A 22,217-nucleotide genomic window follows, 5' to 3' on the forward strand; every position below is an offset into this window, starting at 1 on the left:
CTTATATTTTGTATTTTAAATACGTAATCCCGTTACATGTATTCCGTTACTCCCCAACCCTGCGGTAATGCACCAAAAGCTGGTTTGCCAACCACCAAGAAACTCAAAAGAATAAGAAGAACGGAAAAGTAAAGAGTTTGTTATGAACCAATCTACTTGTCTCCTGTTCCTTGAAACATACTTAATATTACATGGTGTCAGAAGTGGCGAGTTTTAAGTTTTCATAGTCTCCGTTTTGTTTTGAAAGTTTGGAGTCGTGCGGCAGACATACGGCGAAAGTTTCGACATACAGAGTGGGGCGAGCAGAGATGCAACAGAGCGCGCTGCAGCTAAAGACAGTGGAGAGGGAGACGACATTGCACGTTTGCTCCTGAGAGTAAAACACTAAGAAAAAACCAGATGGCAACAACGGTGGTTCAGATTGCAAATCCAGACCCATTTAACTTCTCAAATCCGGCAGAATGGCCGAGATAGATTTGGAGGTTCGAACGATTCCGAATCGCTTCTGGAATTGGAGAGAAAGATGAGGAATATCAGGTGAATTTGCTCCTGTATTCTATGGGTGATGCAGCAGATGATATTTTGGCTGTTCTGCCATTGACTGCTGCTGAAAAAAAGAACTATAAGAAAGTGAAAGATGCATTTGAGCAGCATTACATTGGAAAACATAACGTGATATTTGAAACAGGAACAGGAAGGTGAGAGAGCTGAATCGTTCATTACTGCTGTTCACGAATTGGCAGAACATTGCAACTTTGGGGTGCTAAAAGAAGAACTTATCAGAGACAGAATAGTGGTGGGAATAAGAGACAAAAGTTGTCTGAACAGCTACAAATGGACTCTGAGCTGACACTAGCCAAAGCTATACACAAAGTGAGACAAAGTGAAACAGTAATGAAACAGCAAACAATACTACATGACAATGCTGCAGGGGACACACGTGCAAACATATAAGTTACTAGTAAGAAAGGACAGAAACAAACAGGACACAAGATACCAAAATCAGACACTCGTGCAGAGAAAGAGTGTGGCAGGTGTGGCAGAGGACGAAAACACCTGTAGACCTGCAAGAGATGTACTGTCAGAAATGTCACAGAAAAGGACATTATGCTGCCGTATGTCATAACACAGAAGTAGTGCACACAGCCACTCAAGCTGAGTTAGATGTAGAAACTAAATATTTAGCTTTTTTAGGAGCTGTGGAATCAGAGAGATCGAAGCCATGACTGGAGAAAGTTGACCTAAATGGAGAGAAGGTCAGCTTTAAACTGGACACTGGGGCGGGTGTTACGTCCATACCAGAGTGGCTGTACAACCTTCAAAGGGATGGTGAGCTGATGAAAGAGACAAAGAAACTCGTCGGTCCAAGCAAACAGCAACTTCAAGTGCAAGGCTGCTTTGAAGAGAAAATAGCTGCAAAAAGGTGCTGCACTTCACAGACCATTTTCATTTTCACAGTTCTGGCACAGCCACTTCTAAGCAGGCCTGCCAGCCCTACAACTACTTTACAGGGTGGCAGATGTCAGAGAAACAAATTTCAAAGCAGCATATCCAGATGTTTTTAGGGGGCTGGGCAAACTAAAGGAGACTTACCACATTGAACTCAAACCAGTGGCCATACTTATGGCTCTGTCAACACATTGGCAGGTGCCCTTACCCCTAAGAGACAAATTGAGGGAAGAGTTGGACCGCATGGAGGAGATGGGAGTAATTTCGAAAGTGACACAGCCCACAGAATGGTGTTCAGGTATGGTGGTTATCCCCAAATCACCAAAAGACAAAATTCACATGTGTTGACCTCATACCACTGAATGCAGTTGTGAAAAGAGAGCGTCACATTTTACCAGCTGTGGACCAAACACTGTCCTTGATGTCTGATGCAGAAGTATTCACAAAGCAGGATGCCAGGTGTGGATTCTGGCAGATACCTCTCACACCAGAGTCTCGGCCCCTCTCCACGTTTATCACCCCGTTCTGGAGATACCTCTTCAATAGGCTTCCCTTTGGAATTATGTCAGCACCAGAACATTTCCAGTGGAGAATGTCCCAGATGTTTGAGGGTTTTAGTCCTGTGTCATGCCGATTACATTCTGGTGTTTGGTAGAGACAGACTGGAGAATGATCAGAGGCTGCAGAGAGTGCTCCAAAAAATGCAAAAAGAGGGCCTGGCTTTGAATGAGAAATGTGAGTTCGCAAAAGAGCACATCATATTTGTCGGGCACAAGATCTCATCAAAAGGTATTGAACCAGACCCCAATAAAGTAAAGGCAATTCTTCAAATGCCTGAGCCAGCATGTGTGGATGATGTTCGCCGTGTTTTGGGTATGGCGAAAAAGTTCTTACAACAGATGACCACAGTCACAGTCCCACTGAAAGAACTCTTAAAAGAAAAGAATGAGTGGACATTGGATGAACCTCAAAAAACAGCTTTTCAGAAACTGAAAGAAGAACTGAGTTCAGCTCAGGCACTTGCACAGTACTCCAACACAGCTGCAACAAAGGTTTCAGCAGATGCATCAGCATATGGCATAGGGGCAGTCCTGTGAATGGCTCACATCCTACCTAATGGGCCTTCACTTTACTCTACAGATTGACCATAAGTCCTTGGTCCCGCTACTGAGTACCAGAGGCTTAGATGACTTACCACCACGGGTCTTGAGATTCCGCTTCTGGCTGCTGCGGTTCTCGTTTGACATTGTCCATGTCCCAGGGAAGAGTCTCATTACTGCAGATACACTGTCCAGAGCCCCACAGAGAGGGCCGCCCTCTTCAGACAGTCTACAACTGGAGAAAGAAGTCCAGGTGTTTGTGGACTGTGTGGTTGCTTTTCTCCCAGCAACAGAAAAATGGCTGGAGGAGATAAAAAGCGCACAACAACAAGATGACATCTTCAAAAAAATGATAAAGTATTGTTGCACACAGTGGTCTGAGAAACAGTGTGAAACACAGCTCCAGCCATACTGGCAGGTCCAGGCAGATCTGTACTGTTTTGGAGATCTTCTCATGAAAGGAGATAGGCTAGTGATACCGTCATCACAGAGAATGGAAATACTTCAGAGAATCCATGAAGGGCATCAAGGGATCTCCAAATGCAGAAGTAGAGCCCAAGAGTCAGTCTGGTGGCCCGGCATCTCAGTATGTTCGGGAAATGGTGGATAACTGTGGTGTCTGTCAGAAGCACAGAATGCAATGCAGAGAACCAATGTTGCCCACCACCGTCCCAGACCACCCATGGCAGCAGGTGGGCATGGATCTTTTTGGGTGGTCCAAGAAAAACTATCTCTTAATTGTTGACTATTTCAGCAGATACATAGAAGCAGCAGAATTCAAGTCAACTTCAGATGAGGTATTGATTCAGGCTGTGGACCATTAAAAACATGTGGAGAAGAGAATCAGACAAAACAAAAGCTCTGCTAGTCTACCAAGCCACTTTATTGGAACATGGATTCTCCCCCACCCAGCTTCTCATGGGGCAAAACCTACATATGTCAGTTCCCCAGTCTACTGCCAAACTGCTCCCCAATTGGCCAGATTTGTTAGCTTTTCACCAGAGGAATAAGAAAGAGAGGCATAAGCAAGCAGCACATTACAACAGGTGACATAGCTCCAGATCACTCCCAGAGATCATATCAGGACAGAAGGTGTGGATTACCATGGAGAAATGTCCAGGAGCAGTTCTGAGACCTGTGGGGAGGTGGGTGCTTGAATATACTGATCTAATGAGTTTCTTGTATTTGATTTAAACTTAGAAAAGCCAACAAATATCACTGCAATTCTAAAACTAGAATCAGATACTGTTTTTAACAGTGCTGTGCTCTATTAACATGCACAAATATTTATCACACTGTAATCAAATGTGTACTTTAAGATGAAGTCTAGTTACATACCGGTATATAAACACGCTGAGAGAGTGACATTGATTTAGAAAAAAAAAAAGCACATTGTCCCCTTTTCTAACTGCCAAGAATTCTTGAGGCATAGAATCCATGGGACGTTTTAAATTTTTAAAATATTTTTCTTTATTTATTTATTTTGTGAATTACATTTTTTTTGCGTAAAATAAGAAAAAACGATTTGCCAAATGGTTAAGAAAAACAGAGAACTTAATTTAAGTCATACTCTCAGAAAACAAGTCTGAAAGGGATAGTTCACCCTAAAATAAAAATTTCATTGAATAGAAAAAAAGATGCTTTGATAGTGAATATTGATTGATGCTATTAGAATAGAAGCCTTTATTTTGGTCACACATTATACATACATACAGTGAAATTTATTTGTTTTCACATATCCCAGCTAAGCTGGGGTCAGAGGCTCAAGGGCCCAACAGTGGCATCTTTGTGGTGCTAGAGTTTGAACCCCTGACCTTATGGTCAGTAACCCATAGCATTAACCACTGAGCCACCACTGCCCCTATTAGCAGTATCACTCTCTAAAACATACTGCCTAACATCTCCTTTTGTGTTCCATGGAAGAGAGTTTGTATTGGGGTGAACTTCCCCTTAATATCATATGCAAATTTGCTTAAGTAAATATGTCTTCTGTTAAGTATGTTTAAATATTCTAGGAAACAAGACAAAAATACTGATTAAAGGTGCAATATGTAACATTTTCATGTAATATTCGCCTTTTTTTGCCAATGTGTGAACGGCTTGTAACGCAACTTAAAAAAAGAGCCTTCCCGGACTTCCTAGGTAGCCTATTAAATCCTGTAGACTGATTTTCATGTGAAGGGAGCGGGTCACTTTTGCTGGGAAAATCCAAAGGATGTGACGTTTACGCGCGCTCCCGAGAGCCTCAGTGCTTCTCTTCCGCTATTCAACAGCGTCAACAGACAGTCTGTAACACTAGGTAACGTTATCTCAGAGATGGAATCTAGTAAATGTCCGGCTCCCAGCACAACACCAACTCCTACAGAAACTCTGAGTAAGCAAAAAAAAAAAAAACATTTACTGAATCTCGTCTGGCTAAGCGGGAACGTGATCGTGGTCGAGTGAAAACTAGAGTGAACATCGGCAGGGCATTTGATTCCTGGAGGGACCTTCATTCGGTTTTGGGGATCAAAACTGACCCTGAATTGGCATTCTTCTTATTGGACAGGTAAGCTTACATATCTGCAAAGCATGTGAAATATAGTGCCATATGGATTGATCTGTGTAATTTTAGCTAACTTGATCTTGCCTGCTAACACTGACGAATTACAAGCTACTTTGCTTCGTAACTTTCAAATAATTTCAACGATCTTCTCTTTATACTAAAAGTCAGATTAATGTCAATGTTAATCTGTAATTATTCAACAAGGTAAACTACAATAACACATGAAATGAATGCTAGACAATGTTCAAGATAATGCAAAAAGCTCCATTCATTAATGTAAATTAACTTACAGGTTATACAGAAAATATTTACATTCTATTATTATAAAACAATAGCACATCAATATATCAATTGGACAGTTGTGATGGAATCACATCAACACTGAATTGTGTCAACATATTTATAATGTACAGTCTATTTTATAAGCAGCTACTGTCATCATCCACCAAATTTAGCTAACAGCTATTGATAAAGCTGGCTAGCTAGCTAACGCTGACATAGGCTATCGTATAAATGCAGTCAATGTATCATGCAAAGAAAAGTGATTACTTCAAACTACAGTCTCGCATAGTCAGACCTATATCCACACTTTGTTTTAGCCCTGTTCCAGCACTGGAGAGTCAAATATAATATACAGTCTCAAAGTTTGTAGTAAAACAATCATAACTGTGTAATTTTAATTATGCTACCTCATCTGTCATCATGATGCCGGTGAATCACGTTCGGTCTCGCTTCCCTATGGAGTCATGCTCGCTCATGTCCCTATACAGTGTGTGCACAAGCGCGATCACGAGCAACAGGCTGCAGTTCACTTAATGGCCACAGGTGTCATTAATAACAAGAGTTTCTGAATCTTACATACTGCACCTTTAAGAAAAGTTATTCTTTGCAGTGCTTTGTGGCATGTCAGCATTTGGCATATCAGAACAGCAACACCAGCAAGGTCATTCTGCACCCAGATATCATCCGCGAGAGTGGAAATGCTCTCAGGACAGATATGGGGGCAGTAGGCCAGGGGGGTTTGAGTGCATCTGATACCCTACAGTAGCACTTCTCAATCAAGGCACACCTGTTGATCTCACCCCCTGCTGTGCATTTGGAGGGAACTATAACAAGGACGCACTTAAACTGTCTGCCACACTGCTGCCAATTAACCCAAAATATGATGCTATATTGAGACTAGACACAAGCAGCCACTGGCCCACAGAAGAATAACAGATTAACAATAACCACACACTGGTTGCAAATATTCCCTTAGGCTCTGGAAAAATGGGTGAGAAAGAGAAAGAGATAGGGGGTATTTTACAACAGAAAGAAGGTCCTGATCCTGCTGAGTAATTAATGGAACTTCTAAGTGCAGTCTGTTGGCAGTTGTTTTAGCTACAAAATCACAAACACCTATGGAAAGACACCTATAAAACACACGATGGTAAAAATAGATTCATGCAGTTCTGGAGTCTGAAGAGGCTTTCACTGTATTCCAAATGAAACTGACTTACTGCACAGGAAGCCCCTGGATAGGGCATTATAATACAATGCTTTACACAATTCAAAACTGTATATCAATTGACTGTCCATGTGACAAATCAGGTAAATTAAATTTTATATCAGTTACTACAGTCATCAACTTCATAATCATACCAGAATAAGATAATACAAAAATTTAGTGTTCTGACAAACCCTGACACAGGCTTATATTTTCAGATACAATTATATTTTACCTGAGCTTTGTAGCAAAATGTTTGCAGAAAATTTGTGCCAAACAAACAGCCAGTTTGTCTCAATAAACCACAATTACCACCAAATAGATCTGAGTAGTATGACCAAGTATATGCCATGTGACATTAAAAATGTATCAACTGAGTTTGCTATACCGTTTATACCATGACCATAATATAATATATGATAAATTGCATATATATATACACTACCGGTCAAAAGTTTTATTTCTATAGGACTATTTATTATATTCTGACTGTACCCATGAGTAAGGCTGGCCAGCTGTTTGAGAGGTTTGAGTTCCATGATAGCACTTTGTGACGAGGAGGAGGGCGTGGCCGGGCTGTGAGGGTGCACGGCCGGCGCTGAATCAGCTGATCAGCGGGAGAGTGAAATAAAGGGGAGCCGAACACACCAGTTCAAGAGAGAGAGACGCATGTGGCTGCGTTGTGTGTGTCTGTGTTCATGCATGTTTTATGTTGTTTTAAGTTAAGTTATATGTTGAGTTGATTCAAGTTGAGTTATATAATTAAATGTTGTTTAATCTGACCCTTTGTTTGCCCGTCCTTTTAACTGTTACATGCTTTAAACTAGAACTTTTCAGAATTCAAATGAGTCTATCAAGGTAAGCCTTGCAATCATCGCGGGAAGATGCCACGATATCAAGTGATCCCTATCGGTCACTATTCAGTATTCAATAATAGTATCTATTCTCCCTTCACCCTTTTTTAAACACCTGCGTTTAAATCATATCAATCGCCAGACGCCAGCTTCGGCGGCCAGATGATGCAAAATTTAGTGGCATAAGCACGTGCTATACTTGAATCGATCTTAGGATTTCAAAATCGATATTGAGATGTATCTGAAAATCAATATTTTTACCCATCCCTACCATGTGGATATGGCATTTAAGTGAAATATTGAGTAAAATACCTATATTATTAAATATAAAGCCACCACCCAGATAGCACACGTACGTCTCCAAGATGTTGTTTTGATCTTTTCATCTGGAAAGCATCACATAAACATCTTCTAAACATCAAAGATCAGATTTTCAAACATTATAAATCAAAAACGTCTCAAAGACATCTGCTGAATGTCTGATTGACAACCGAGAAGAAACGTCTTATAGATGTACTGCAGATGAACAAACAACCTAAAAGAAAATTCATAAAATACAATAACAAAGGGTAACCAGTAGGGGTGTGCAGCGTAGCCATTATCTGTATTTGTATTTGTTCATATGACAAAATTATCAGGTTTAGGCTATAAATAAACAGTGGCAAATTCTCAGGGCCAGCAAAGCCTTCTCTGCTGACCTAACATGCCAAATAAATAAATATTTTTCATCCTTTCATTTTCAATCACCTTTTTGCCTATGTATAATCGCTTTCCACTCTTAATTAATCTACAAACAAATAGAGAAAAATGAAAAATTTATCCAGTCAGAATTTATTCCTTGATGCTTACAAGCGAAGCGTGACAACTGTTTCACAAATTGCATGCCTGAAGCAGTGCGTGAGGTTGAGCTCCACCTCCTCAGGCCTTCAGAATTTCCACAGAATCCCTCAACAGTGCAAATGAATGAGCAACTAAAGTCAGATTGTCAGATTCATCAGCCAATCAGATTGATTTATTTGTTCTTGGTGGGTGTGATCTTTAGGATATGTCCCGGTCGAGGCCTTCTAGCTGGCCTTGAATGACGCAATCACGCTTTAAGTGATGTACGTAATTTGAAAGCGAAGAGCGTGAGATCTTGCTGACGAGTCGGCTGTCACATCACCACTGAGAAAGAGATCCTTATGGATTTGCAAACCTGAGATGTTCTGCATGATCGTGTGATTGCTTAATTTATTAAACAGGAAGGGAGGACTGATTTTCACTTCAAATAAATTGGTAAGTGCTTTTTGCATTGTTATAGCAACATCAGGAGTTTCTAAGTGTAAATTATGCTGCTTGAGCATTCAGTGTCAGATCAAGTTTTGAAAAGTAGTGCTGTGTTCCATTCAACTCGGAAAGTCGGATTTTACAACTTCCTACTAGGAAAAGTGCAATGGAATGCATCTTCAAGTCAGAATTACAACCTCGTGCAGAAATTCTCAACTCCGATTTCACCGAGATGAAGGGGCATAATGTCACACAAACATGTGGACACTTAGGGAGATATACAAAGTAAGTGATAAACATTCACTTTATTAAGTAATATCACTAAATGAGTTCATTTCCACATTACATGATATTAAAGCTTGTTTAACAAATGCCTGCAGAAACAGGTGTATAAAACATTATAATCTCTTTTGATAATCGTAAACCTGAAGCACAAATGCTAGCGCTGCAGCATTGTTTATCAGTTGGGTTGCTAGGAGACATCTCTAATGAGAGTCAAACCCCTGCTAAGCTAACAGGGGCATTGCAGTTTTGTTTCCTTAAACATCATCTTCCGAATATCGGGGAATGGAATGCATTTATAGTTGGAGATATGAAGTAGGAATATCCCTCATCCAACTTGAATAGAATGCATCATAACCGTGTACCCTGACAAAACAAAATTTATTGCAAGCAACATTTAAATCGCAAATATTATTAGATATATTTTTCCAGGTATTATAGACCTCCTTAGTAGATTCATATGAAAAATTATGATTTTTGAATGTCTGTTCGAGGGACGTTCATTTCACAAAACAGTCATACTGCAGTTAAAATTAGGCTTGCTTGAGCATTAAATGTCATTTCAAGTTCTGGCTTTTGTGCGTGGATGTGTTTTTAAAATGTCAATTGGTATTACTAGTTAGTAGCGATATAACGTATTGTGAAACTGTGTTCGTGGCATGAATCACACTGAAGGCCTAGACTTTAAATGCACGGCCTGCCACTGTAAATAAATACATGGGAATCACATGTGAATCGTGTGATACATTAACAAACATTTCAAGAAGTGGAAAATGTACATGATGTTGTATCTTAGTTAATGTTACACTTGATATGCTCCAGATGCGAACAATTAACAGAGTCGATCAGGCCATCTGATCTGAAATCACACCGTGCACATTTTCATTCATAAGGTTTACACTTTAGAAATATTGGCTGCACTGATTCATAAATTTGTTGTAATTTAGAATATGTCCATTTTTCAATGTCGCTTTTTGCTTGTGTTTCTTGGATTATCAGTCAAATGAATCTTTTTTTATATTATTCAGATGAATCCGTTATTCGTTTTGAAGTCATTATTCGTGCCTTTCCGATTAGGGTATTCGACTTCGGGCACATCCCTAGTAACCAGTGCATGACCACATATATCTGTATGCAGAATGTAAAAATGATAAATAACACATTATCTACTGCATATATATTATTGTTAATCATCAAGTGGTTAAAACAGCTTCTTTTACTGATCTCATGTGGATACTTTTCACAAAATTAATCATAAAATACAATAACACATAGTAAACACCAGTGCATATTATGAACACGTATAGCATGTTAGCATTAGCACCATGATTTGAAACATGACAAATTACACATTATCTACTGCACATATATTACAATATATCATCATAGAGTGGTTACAACAGCTTCTTTTACTGATCACTTTTGGATTCTATTCATTGGATGAGGCATGTAGTCATTGATAACACATTTTAATGTAATATAAGTTAATTTATTACATGTGTTGTGTAGAAAGTACAGTGTGCATCTCATTTTTAAATGCTCTTTTAAAACTCTAGTCCCAGTGATGTGGTCAGTGTCCGAATGTTCGCAAAGAGTATACCGTTGCTCAGCTGTTTCGACCTTCTTTCTAGCTCTGAGTGAAGAACGAAGAAATACTTCACAGTGAGTGTATGAGAGTATCTCTTTCCTTCTTTCTTTCTTTTATCTACTCTATATAAGGAAAGACAACATAATATATTACAAAGATGCAAAATGGATGGGAATGATTTTGTGTCTGGGGAGAACTAAGAGGTTGGCACGAGGCCAGACAGATGCAGTGATGAAGAGTTGTGTGTTTGAGACATGGCCGTCTGGCAGCAGCTGAAACAAAGAGCTTATATCAGTACAGAAGAGCAACACCTCGAGGGTCAGTGGGCCACATTTTCTCCTCATATCAAATGACATCACTCTAGAAGAAGGGCAAAGGGAGGATAAGAGAAATAGAGTGAGAGAATTTAGAAATACAGATGAGGAAAGAGGGTGAAGGAGGACAGAGGGTGCAAGAGAGAAAGATGAAATGAGCATGCCACAAAGATACAGTTTGGTGAATGGTTGGTGAGGACAAAATGTAGAGAGGAGATGGGCTGGAGGGACAATGATGTAATTGGGGGCATTGCCTCAGCTGGATACGTGATGGAGGGGCTTTTATTGCCTGAGTGCAAGAGTGTCTGTATAGTGCTTAAGACCGTGTCCGAGTGGTCTGCCTTATCTGACAGTCAGCCAGCCTTCGAAAGGGGTCATTTGAAAGTCAAACAAACCAATTATTTATTGCATACAGTAAACTAAACAACAGCAACAGTAAGGAGAAAGCACACATTAAAGGGGTTACATCGTACATTTTTAGGGGCCAAGCACCGAAGGTGCATAAGCCCCTATAGCGTTTGTTAGTTTTCTTATTATTAATCTGCTTCTTATGTATGGGTGGTCTATGGCAGGCCACAGAACCATGGTAAAAATGGTAAAAAGTTGGAAAATTTGGCACACCGAAAGATGAGATTCTGAACATTACCTGTGATAAATTTGGAGTCTTTACGTCAATCCCTCTAGCGCCACCAACAGCTCAAATTTGCACTTACGTTTATGCTAATAACTTTTGAACCATAAGACCTACTCGAATTTTCTGAAAAAGACCAAAATAGACAAACTGTTCTTGTATAAATCATCAATGAACCAACAGCGGCGAGCATGCCAAAATGGTCGTGAAACTATATCTTGGCAGAGCTTTGGTATATTGAAATGAAACTTGGTATATGTCATAGCTATCATGCCCTGAAGGTACCTGAGCAATATTTGATATTTCAAGAAATATGAAAAAAAATAAAATTTGATTTACTGTAGTCTCTTCAGATTCCTTGGGACATACAGAGTCAAATGATACCCAATGTTCCTAGGTCAGCCTTATTGTACATTGGCCATTTTGAATTTCATCATAAATTGTTGTATTTTACAAAGGCATTGGTAAATCATTACAAAACTTGGTATGTTTCATTGACACCATGTCCTGAAGGTACATGAGATGTTTGGGGGCAGCGCCACCTACTGGTAAAAACCGAAACTTTTAGATATTTATAAAAAAAAAAAAATGTTTCCTATTGTCACAATACAAACACATTGTATTGACTGGTTTTTTATAATCCTTGAAAAACAACTTTTTCGATCTCCTCCTACAACGTTCACTGAATCTTTACCAAATTTGTCTCATATCATCTTCAGACTATGCTGACCAAAATTTATCGAAAGCTTTTTGATATACCTATGCATTCTGAGCTAATTGGATGGCAAGGCTACTAAAACTTAGGCAGTATCTTGGCAATGTTTTGGTGAATTGACATGAAACTTTATATGTGCCATTGTATCCATGCATGGATACATATTATGGTTACATTTCATCTGGTGTTAGGAATAATAGTATCTATTCTCCTTTCACCCTTTTTCTAAACTCCCAATACGTGCCTTTAGCGTTTAAACGTGGAAGGTCATGTGTTGATGCATTCATCCGTGTGACATCACAAAGTTGCAGAACTTCAGAATGAGTCGTTTTTGCAGCTTAGTTTCAGTAAATGTTCTTTTTGGACTGGGGACTTATTGGACTTTCAATTTCTGAAAGTTGTTTTCATAGCACACAAAACTCCTGACCCCTTTGAATACAACACTACTACAGACCAGCAATGTTCTGCTAATGTATCATTATAATGGCAGTGAGGACAAGCCAACAATCTTACTGAAACCATTAGGGAGTATGAGGCGTCAGTACAGAAACTAATGTTTCCTCTGAGATCTGTTGGCCCTTTGGAGACAAAGAGAGCAGACAGAAATAAAGGATGGATAGAGTAAAAAAAAAAAAAAAAAAAACTTCACCGGCAGGTCAGCACACATGGTCTGTAATGAATTATCCTATTACATACTGGTGCAAAAGAGAACAAGCAGTCAAAAGGAGCTATTGGAGTGTGTTGGGTTGTGGGGTTCCCTCCTAGCCAAGAAACGCACTAATTAATATCTCCCCAGACGGCTATCCAAAGCTCCCCTTGACCTTCCCGTCCTGCTTCCCGTATCTCGACACCCTCACAAGACCTGAGTCAGCAATGCCCTGCCTGCATCTAAACCCAATCACCTCCTCCATGAGTGCAAACATTCATTAGGATAAAAGCTGGGAGTCTTTGCCAACACACATAAGTGCACACACACAAACACACACAAATGCACTTTCTCCTTCAGACTGAGATGGATCTATCCTGGATGATGGCCATTGACTACAGATGCCTTGAGATTCACAGCAGCTTTTTGATATACTGTACACGAGCGCTGACTTTTAAATGAAAGAAAGGAGAAGTACACTTAAACATAAAGGCAGAAAGCACAGAGATGGCTTCATATCTGTGTTTCAGAAAATCTTTTTCACTGTAATTAACATCAATGTCAGCCAACTCTTCCCTGAATATCTACCTTACTAGAAGAGTATGTATGTAGCTAGGCAGCTACTTACATCCTTAATAAGCAAAGGAACCACATAAATGATTCTAAGACCTGTCAAGAAACTCTACATGGTTCAGCTGATAGGTCCTTTGACATGTAAACTGTTACCAAATCAACTTGCATACTCTCTCTTTGTCTAGCATTTAAATTGCCTTAGTTGTTTGCAGGTAAACTCACATTTTAAAAGTGCAATCTAATATATTCCCCAAAAGGCTATATGTCTGCAGATCCTTCAGGTATGTTCATGGTTTTTATAGGGATATTATTTGTCTCAGAATTAGACAAACAGAATCACCAAGCGTTTGTATTTGTGATGCAGCTGAGTGCGATGAAAACATTTAGATCAGACTGACGTCTTGTCAGTTCTTCAGTAAAAGAAGAAGCTCTTTGGTCACTTGACGAGATCACATGACACCGCCTCAGCGACAGAACGTTTTTATTTTTCAAGCAAGCTGGATGTGTGTGTTTTTTTTTGTTGTTTTTTTTTGTCAGTTTTTGAAGCCATTAATTCAGCAGGGAGTCCCAACGGTTAAGCGATTAGCGACCTCCCACTGAAAGACACTAATGCACGCTTTGTCTCCCTCCGCCTGGTCTGTGATTATGTTAATGAAGCTTACAACTGAAAATCACTGGAAAAATAGTTTGGCTTAAGCCAGTTTCACTGCACTGCGTTGCGAGAGTTTTCTTTCTAAAACGCTCCTCCTCCCCAGCACCACCTGTCTAGATCTTCTTCACAGAGATTGTATGTCTAATTGTGTCAACAATGGTATCAGATAATAATAATAATACCATTGCATTTTGATATATGCAATAGTACTGATTAATTACCTCACATACCATGTTATTAACATGGCACTCCAAGTTATTTTGAAGCAAACCAAGGAATGGTACAATACAATATATAAGTGTATAATACATATAATTAAATATAAATAAATCAATAAAAAATATAATAAAAAATATTCTTATAGTAAGCTAAACTAAAAAGTTATGTTTTCCAATTGTATTAATCATGTTAACCAAGCTTGACAGCCCAGTAAATCATGGTAGGTAGTTTTGTAGCATAATTAGAGAAAACTGCCAGTACACGGTTCCAATATTTTACAGGTGACATTTGTATAACGCAGATATGTGGGCAGGGCATATGTACAGTATATCAACACATAAAAAAAGACTTCCTAAACTGTTAAGGCTTCTCAGTTCAGAATGTAAATGAATTACAAAATAAATGATTATAAGTAGGAGTGCAGTGGCAATTCAGCATGACAGCAGCTGAAATTTTTGGCACATTCACAATCATCTGCCAAGAAATCTAATTAGTATGGACTCTTTTCCCCACTGTGAGACCAAGGGGGAATAGAGGAAGGTTAAAAGGGTAAAGAGAGACATGTCTGGTCACTTTCAAAGCACAAAATATTAATGAATTAGACACTATGTAGAGAAGAAAGGGACACTGGCATTCAGAAGATGGGATGACTCATAAACACACCAAAGACAGCAAAGAATGTTTCTAATTAATGACTAAACTTCAATTAGGTTAACTCAAGCCTTTGATGTGAGATGTTTTTCAGGCATGAATGCAAGCATGAGTTAGGTGCAGTAACTGACAACCCTGCATTAATAATGCAAAAGCTTTAATCAATAAACAATCCACATGAAAAAAATAAAATCATACTAGTGCTCACAGCCCAGCATACAAAAATAGTGTTGCTAAGACACCACAAGAGAATTATTTTGTATTTAAAAACTATTTTTCAATTAGTGTTCAAACCGTTTGAAACCATTGAAAATGCTGAATTCCCAGTTAATTATACACAGTAGATCAAAAAGTATTTGGCATGAAAACCACACTTAAAATGAATTAATTTAGTAAAATGCATAAATCATTGCAGAAGATTAAACAAATGATGCAAAAGCTTTTCTCAGAACTAACTCCCTAACTCTCATTGTGATGTTTAGTGGATGTATTAGGTCAGTTCCCCTCAAGTTCACACAGGTGTCCTAGCAAAACAACCACAGAAGAAGTTCAGAACATTAACTATGAACATGCTTGACTAAATTTTGACAACCAGAATGTAAATTTATTTCACGTTTTTAAAAATGATATCTATCGTTTTATCATGTAAATCCTAACAAAGTCCTTAAAGTACAACGTTCTGTTTGAAAAGTGTGTTTGTGCAATCTTTCTTTCAAATAAATGCTACTTGGTTTGATATTTTGTAATGCACTGACATTCATACATTTTTAAGTGCCACTTAAGTGTCCGAATACTTTTTGGGGTTTCACTGAATATTATGTTAAACACAATAGAACTGATTAATACTGTATGTCTTTGTATGGATTTCATGTCTACTGATGCTACTTTTCAATGATTGAGCACTATGTTGTTGGTCATTCATCATTAGCATTAAAGAGCATGAAATAACCAGTATGGCATTCCATCAGATTGGAGCCCAATACCATTGTGTCCCTCTGTATTAAGATATTGCTTAATCTTATGTGTAATAAAAACCTCTAAATTCTTGCAAATTATAAACCATATCCTTCCTAAAACAAACTGACACAATATTGTGTTTATGAAACAATGCTGTTTTATCATTCCATAAATTGTAACTTTAAACAGACTACAGAAGGCTGTCGCACATGTCCACAGCAGGGTGCTGTCCCCTGGGGTTATCTCTGTCAGACACAGCGGAGTCGTGTTTTAGATGGATCTTCAGTTAAAAGCCTGTCTTTTCCATCTGCTCTGATTTCCAGATCTGACCTTCACTAATGTACTACTACTTTGACCAGCACTTTAGGAAAGAAAAATCCTAAATGAGAACTATCTATAAAGAGGTTCTCTCAAATGGAGACTTTGACTAAAATGTCCTACTTCTAATATTTTTTTTTCTCTGAGAAAAAAGGCCCCAGTAATTTCACATGTGTCTTCTCCAGAGTTTCAGAAGAGTTCTCAACATTGTCTATGAGATTTGCCAAGATACCAAAGACTGCAATAAAGAGTCAGCATTTTCAATATGAACGGATTTCTCATCTAAATTTTCCCAAGACCAAATTATCTGAGCTATGCTATCTATATATGTTCATTTTATCACCATATGTCAACAATTTGACTCAAATGACTCAAAAATGACCCATTGTGTCTAGTTTGAATTCTCCTGAGAATTAGGAGAATCTAAGACTAAGTTGAAAAATCATAAATGAGAACTCCTGAGCTATGAAAGATCAACCTTTGGGCAATAACATTTTCTTCTGGGTTTAGCTTGACTTGAGGCAACCGACACAGAATCCCTTCCACAGAACAGCAATGCAAGAGATCATTTCTCTCATACCAACACAATGAAGTCCAGTCAAAAGCCTTTTAATGCTGACAATACACCTAAAAAATAGTCAGCCTGCCAGTTCTACTCTGCTCTTTCAACCTGTTATCATGAGCACTAACTAACTTACACCCTATTGCCATGCGCTCCACAGGGGAGAAACTAAACCACACGCTCAGCTTCCTGTATCCTGGGGCAGTCGTATCGGATGTCATTCCCATATGGTTTAATGTTCGTGCAATGCAAACACTCTCCATCAACACATGCACATCTGCTTGTGCCACAATGAAACACTTAGATGTGTATTTTTGGTGCAATGAAATGAATGGTATTTCATTGCAGGTGTATCATGTCATATCTACAGTAGTATATCATGACACCTCAGTTGGTAAGTGATATGTGGCTGTAGTGGAGTAGAGTTGGACAGCGGTGGATGAGACTGAATGGACATGGTTATTTATAGACTACATGAATAAACTCACTGATTTTTCTGAAGTTGTAGGATCAGGTCTTCTCCTCCTGCGGTTATCTTGACCTCTGCCTCAGACGGATGCTGAGAAGGTAAAGCAATCAGGTTATCTGGAATTACCCAATACATTCCATTATGCAAAATTGTTCACAGCTGATCCAATACATTGCAACTGTAAAAAAAAAAAAGAAAAAAAATTATAAATGATCTAAATATTATGCACATTATATAAATAAATGGGTTTAAAAAATACATTAGATGCAAAAAAAGTGGTAACCTGCATTTGTTACCTTAAGGAGCTATTTCTACTTGATCTAACTCTTTAAATGTGTTTTGTTGGTGTAACCTAATGTAGTCATGTTGACGAAGTGACGTTAAATAATATGTTTGACTTGAATCAAACCAGTTAATTTAGATGTTCACACATTAAGCACAATTTTTGGTTAACATTTTTTAGTATAAAGAGAGGTCTTGACCATTTTTTATTTAAACCTGGAAATACATTTTTAGGATTTTGAAAATGTAAAACAAATAAAATAAAAAATAAAATAATAGAAAATGTTTAAAATTCCGCTCTATTTGTAGACATGTTAACTTCCATTACAATATTCTTAAATCATGCTAGGATAACATGAAACATCAGGTTTTCTACAAATCAAATTTTCAAGTTGTTATGCATATTATATATAATCTGTCACAAAAATATTACTTAAAAAAGTAAAATAGAAGCATTTTCCCTTGGTCAAAAAGCAGTCTCAAAAGTGGTCTGACTTGTGGTTTTGTATGTACCTTGATATCAAATAAAGTCCCCAAATGTGAAGTCTGGGATGCTATAATGTAACTAAAGCTAAATGCATGCTACAAGCAAAGGATTTTAATTCTCAAACCTCTAACCCTTGCAGTAGGCATTACCTCAGTGCCCACATGGGATCTTTTGTGTCGGGCAGGGCTGAGCCAGTGTGGATAAGTGATATAGTGCTCTAGGTTGTCAAGGATGCGAGATGAGTCGCCATGCCAACGTCCATCTAGTAGTAGAATAAATGAATCATTCACGTGACAAACAAATAATCAATCTGACAGCTTCCACAGAGTTCAAGCGTGCAGCATCTTCTTGGAGTCCTCTGCACAGAATTCAGACAACACAATAACGTTCCATTTTTACTTTATTCAGTGCAATGACACTCACCCGCATGTATTTCCTCGACATCTGCAGAGCATAGTATGGCGAATTGTAAACAACAGCATAATAAAAACAAACGAAATTGCTCATCGCCTGTGAGCGTGCAGCGGTTCAAATGCGCGTCCCGAAGCATCATAAATTAGAAATTAATTTGTACGAAAAAATCGAGCCGTGCAAAATTAATAATTCTTATCGATTGTAAACAGCATTCATTATGAACAGTAGCGCCGGAGTGTGTGTGTGTGTTTGTGTGTGTGTGGGGGGGTGTTGGTGTGTGTGGGTGTTGTCGCTGTTGAGTCCGACAGAGGCAGTGAGTGGAGTGCATCTTTACAGACCTGTATTACCATGAGAGAAGCACCTCTCCTTCAGTCTGCCCTCACCATCACAGAGATCTGTCTGTCTGTCTGTTTTCTATCTATCTATCTATCTATCTATCTATCTATCTGTCTGTCTGTCTGTCTGTTTTCTATCTATCTATCTATCTGTCTGTCTGTCTGTCTGTCTGTTTTCTATCTATCTATCTGTCTGTCTGTCTGTCTGTCTGTTTTCTATCTATCTATCTGTCTGTCTTCTATCTATCTATCTGTCTGTTTTCTATCTATCTGTCTGTCTGTTTTCTATCTATCTATCTATCTATCTGTCTGTCTGTCTGTTTTCTATCTATCTGTCTGTCTGTTTTCTATCTATCTATCTATCTATCTATCTGTCTGTCTGTCTGTTTTCTATCTATCTATCTATCTATCTGTCTGTTTTCTATCTATCTGTCTGTCTGTCTGTCTGTTTTCTATCTATCTATCTATCTATCTGTCTGTCTGTCTGTTTTCTATTTATCTATCTGTCTGTCTGTCTGTTTTCTATTTATCTATCTGTCTGTCTGTCTGTCTGTTTTCTATCTATCTATATGTCTGTCTGTCTGTTTTCTATCTATCTATCTGTCTGTCTGTCTGTTTTCTATCTATCTATCTATCTATCTATCTCTCTGTCTGTGTTTTTATATATCTATCTGCCTATCTGTTTTCTATCTATCTACCTGTCTGTCTGTCTGTTTTCTATCTATCTGTCTGTTTTCTATCTATCAATCGATCTGTCTATTTTCTATCTGTCAATCTATCTGTCTGTCTGTCTGTTTTCTAGCTATCTATCTGTCTGTTTTCTATCTATCTATCTGTCTGTTTTCTATCTATCTGTTTTCTATCTATCTATCGATCTATCTGTCTATCTATCTATCTATCTGTCTGTCTGTCTGTTTTTCACATTCTTCATGCATAACCCCCCAAAACAGATCTAAAAATAGCATCAAGACAGCTTGAGTACTGTGACAAAACACACTGTAAAAACACACTGTAAAAACACACTGTTTTCAGGTGACCTAACAATGTGTTTTATATAGTAACATCTAAACTAACTGGTTTGATTCAAGTAAAAAAAAAAAAAAAAAAAAACGGGTGAGTTTACGGTTTCCACAAAATTGTGTGCTGGTTAAACATGCTACCGGTCAAAAGTCTTACATAATATGACTGAATCAACCTAACTACATAGGTTACACCAACAAAAATAATGTTTAAGGGTTAGATCAAGTATAAATTGATCCTTAAGGTAACAACTATTTTACAGTGACTACTGAGGTGAAAAAAATTAAAGTTCATGTACTAAAGGATAAATCTGTTTATTTGAGATAAATCTATTAAATATGTTCAGAGGTATTCATTGACATTTCAATGCAACCCCTGCCTCTTGCATTTTCTCACAAAATATGTTAGCTAACTAACTGTTGCAATTTAATGCATGACAAAAAACAAACAGGGAGAATGTAGCCATCTAGCCAGTTAGCTGCGTTTTTCCTCTTCTTTTTTCTGCTCTTGACTTGTAGGTATGCTTCATGATGACAAAAAACCCTTTGAGTGTGCGCATGCCTGTCACATCTAGCGACAAACCTCTCCTTGCAGTTACATTCTCCCTTCCCTCTCAGGCCACAAGGGGGCCCTTTAACTGTCTAATTGAGCCATAACAGCTGCCTGAGTTGTACTCGCAGCTTTTAATATATTTAAAAATTAAAAAATAAATAAATAAATCCATGTCAGATTAAATTCAAAGTAAAAAATGTGGCTATTTTTTCAAACTAATGGCAGGGAAAATTTTGGGACATGTTTTTATTTATTTAGGACAGACAGATAGAAAACAGACAGAGAGACAGACAGACAGAAAAACAGACTGGTATGATAGAGATGGATAGAAAAACAGACAGACAAATATGATAGAAAAACAGACAGATGATAGATAGATAGACAGATAGATAGATACAGTACTGTGCAAAAGTTTTAGGCACATAAGATGTTTCACAAAAGCATTTGTCTTAAGATTGTTATTTACAGTGCATCTGCAAAGTATTCACAGCGCTTCACTTTTTCCATATTTTGTTATGTTACAGCCTTATTCCAAAATTGATCAGATTCATTATTTTCCTCAATATTCTACAAACAATACCCCATGATGACAACGTGAAGGAAGTTTGTTTGAAATCTTTGCAAATTTATTAAAAATAAAAAACGTAAATAAATCACATGTACATAAGTATTCACAGCCTTTGCCATGACACTCAAAATTGAGCTCAGGTGCATCCTGTTTCCACTGATCATCCTTGAGATGTTTCTACAACTTGATTGGAGTCCACCTGTGGTAAATTCAGTTGATTGGACATGATTTGGAAAGGCACACACCTGTCTATATAAGGTCCCACAGTTAACAGTGCATGTCAGAGCACAAACCAAGCCATAAAGTCCAAGGAATTGTCTGTAGACCTCCAAGACAGGATTGTATCGAGGCACAGATCTGGGGAAGGGTGCAGAAAAATGTCTGCAGCACTGAAGGTCCCAATGAGCACAGTGGCCTCCATCATCCGTAAATGGAAGAAGTTTGGAACCACCAGGACTCTTCCTAGAGCTGGCCGCCTGGCCAAACTGAGCGATATGGGGAGAAGGGCCTTAGTCAGGGAGGTGACCAAGAACCCGATGGTCACTCTGACAGAGCTCCAGCACTTCTCTGTGGAGAGAGGAGAACCTTCCAGAAGAACAACCATCTCTGCAGCACTCCACCAATCAGGCCTGTATGGTAGAGTGGCCAGACGGAAGCCACTCCTCAGTAAAAGGCACATGACAGCCCGCCTGGAGTTTGCCAAAAGGCACCTGAAGGACTCTCAGACCATGAGAAACAAAGACTGAACTCTTTGGCCTGAATGGCAAGCGTCATGTCTGGAGGAAACCAGGCACCGCTCATCACCTGGCCAATACCATCCCTACAGTGAAGCATGGTGGTGGCAGCATCATGCTGTGGGGATGTTTTTCAGTGGCAGGAACTGGGGGACTAGTCAGGATCGAGGGAAAGATGAATGCAGCAATGTACAGAGACATCCTTGATGAAAACCTGCTCCAGAGCGCTCTGGACCTCAGACTGGGGCGAAGGGTCGTTGTCCTGTTGGAAGATGAACCTAAGCACACAGCCAAGATAACAAAGGAATGGCTCCGGGACAACTCTGTGAATGTCCTTGAGTGGCCCAGCCAAAGCCCAGACTTGAACCCAATTGAACATCTCTGGAGAGATCTGAAAATGGCTGTGCACCAACGCTCCCCATCCAACCTGATGGAACTTGAGAGGTCCTGTAAAGAAGAATGGGAGAAACTGCCCAAAAATAGGTGTGCCAAGCTTGTAGCATCATACTCAAAGACTTGAGGCTGTAATTGCTGCCAAAGGTGCTTCA

At 38.7% G+C, this 22,217-nt stretch overlaps 1 protein-coding gene across 4 annotated transcripts in view; it reads right to left on the minus strand.

The window, feature by feature from the left end:
- LOC127417593 (disintegrin and metalloproteinase domain-containing protein 19-like) overlaps positions 1-18,800 on the minus strand; it is a 61,364-nt gene extending 42,564 nt beyond the window's left edge. The window contains exons 1-3 of one of the 4 annotated variants that reach the window (XM_051657625.1): positions 18,470-18,800; positions 18,196-18,308; positions 17,297-17,367 (exon numbers count right to left, since the gene is read on the minus strand). In XM_051657625.1, the coding sequence (XP_051513585.1) occupies positions 17,297-17,367; positions 18,196-18,308; positions 18,470-18,599 (314 nt within the window). In that variant the 5' untranslated portion in view covers positions 18,600-18,800. Of the gene's footprint in view, positions 1-17,296; positions 17,368-18,195; positions 18,309-18,469 lie in introns of those variants that run through there. The other 3 variants (XM_051657626.1, XM_051657624.1, XM_051657627.1) reach the window with 3 other exon arrangements.
- Between the last annotated feature and the right edge of the window lie 3,417 nt (positions 18,801-22,217).

This window comes from Myxocyprinus asiaticus, chromosome 27, assembly GCF_019703515.2.
Source record: "Myxocyprinus asiaticus isolate MX2 ecotype Aquarium Trade chromosome 27, UBuf_Myxa_2, whole genome shotgun sequence".
Taxonomy (NCBI): domain Eukaryota; kingdom Metazoa; phylum Chordata; class Actinopteri; order Cypriniformes; family Catostomidae; genus Myxocyprinus; species Myxocyprinus asiaticus.